Genomic DNA, 1,475 nt, shown 5'->3' with positions numbered 1-1,475 from the left:
CCAGAGACTGCAAATTTTAGATCGATATTTCACTGTACAATACAGTCCAACATTTCCACGTTTATTTCGAAAAGCTAATAAAACATATTACAAAGGTTTATTTAGATGAAGCAAAACTTTGACCTCTGGATCAGCAATTGACTTTAAAATAACGGTCTCGATTATGCTGAAAATTTAATTGATTTAATATTTAGCACCTAGAAAATGAGAGAGGAAAAGAAAGGAAATAAATTACTATGCCTTCAAAAGAAATCTAATGTACATTAGAACAATTAAGTCAAACTAATAAAAACAGGAAATGTCAGGGAGCATTGGTGGAGTAAATCGATGACCTCAAAAATATTTCACTTGACCTGCTGACTATTTCCAGCATTTTCTGTTTTTATTTCAGATTTCCAACATCCGCAGTATTTTGTTTTTGACTTAGCCTAGTTATATCTGATATGACTTGAGATGCTTCCAAGCAAACTGTTTGCAAAGTAAACATTTGTAATCCGTCCGTACAATTGTGAACAGCGTGACTAGTATAAATAAGCTTCTTGAGATTCCTTTTCAATCCTTTTTTGAGGTTTCCAGTATTATTAGACTTTTATGTATTTTCTTTCTTGCAGAAGTTACATCACTGTGAAGATCTTTTGATGTTGCATATTGTATGGAAAAGTTATCACCTCACCAGTATACTAAGTGAATTAAGCCAACTGCTTTTCAGCAAACTTAGCTGTGCTCAGAAATGGCAACTGGGAAAGTAGAGAATAGCATCCAAACATAAATAGAGTTTGGAGAGAAGACATGTTGGCACAGTGTGATTTAGCTTGGCACAACACTTGCTGCTCTGATTCTAGTGTACTTAATTATGGAAGTTGTTTGGAGGACTGTAACATGGATTTTATGCCTCACGATGGCTCCTTCAGCGTTCCACAGTCTCTCAATTCACTCAATGAATTCACAAGGTAATATTTTTAATGATGTTTGATTTTACCAAGGCAAAAATTTAAAGGTTTTGTTTTAAAAGGTTGCGTGTTATGGTTGTTAAGTCCAAATGAATCAAAAAGTTAAGTGAAACAGTGAAGCATTTACCAGTAATATGTTCATTTTCAGTTTGTCATATATGTTAGTGTTATGCTAATTGATTCAGTTGTTGTTGGGTTACATGGAAAAATCTGGAACCAGAAATGCCATTCAGTCTATTAAAAACAATTCTATCCCTTTGCTTGAATCATTATTTTATCAAGGACTTCTCTCCTACATCACCTAGATCTCTGGAGAGCACTAAATTATCACCTGAAAATAACATTAAACAATGCTGTTAAATTTTGCCAAACCCTCAATCCTATTTTTGAATTGGTGTCATTCAGCATTTTAAAAAGACATCAGTTGATTCTAAGATAGTAGGAACTGCAGATGCTGGAGAATCTGAGACAACAAGGTGCAGGGCTGGATGAACACAGCAGGCCAAGCAGCATCATAGGAGCAGA

At 34.6% G+C, this 1,475-nt stretch overlaps 1 protein-coding gene across 1 annotated transcript in view; it reads left to right on the top strand.

The window, feature by feature from the left end:
* The first annotated feature begins 898 nt into the window (after window positions 1-898).
* The window catches only part of LOC109920522 (A disintegrin and metalloproteinase with thrombospondin motifs 6-like), a 148,101-nt gene continuing 147,524 nt past the window's right edge, over window positions 899-1,475 (top strand). The window contains exon 1 of the mRNA XM_048613909.1: window positions 899-950. Coding sequence (XP_048469866.1) covers window positions 899-950 — 52 coding nt within the window. The remainder of the gene's footprint in view (window positions 951-1,475) is intronic.

Source organism: Rhincodon typus, chromosome 29 (genome assembly GCF_021869965.1).
Source record: "Rhincodon typus isolate 14 chromosome 29, sRhiTyp1.1, whole genome shotgun sequence".
Lineage (NCBI taxonomy): Eukaryota > Metazoa > Chordata > Chondrichthyes > Orectolobiformes > Rhincodontidae > Rhincodon > Rhincodon typus.
Note: the sequence above shows the minus strand (reverse complement) of the source record. Positions and strands in the feature narration are given on the sequence as shown.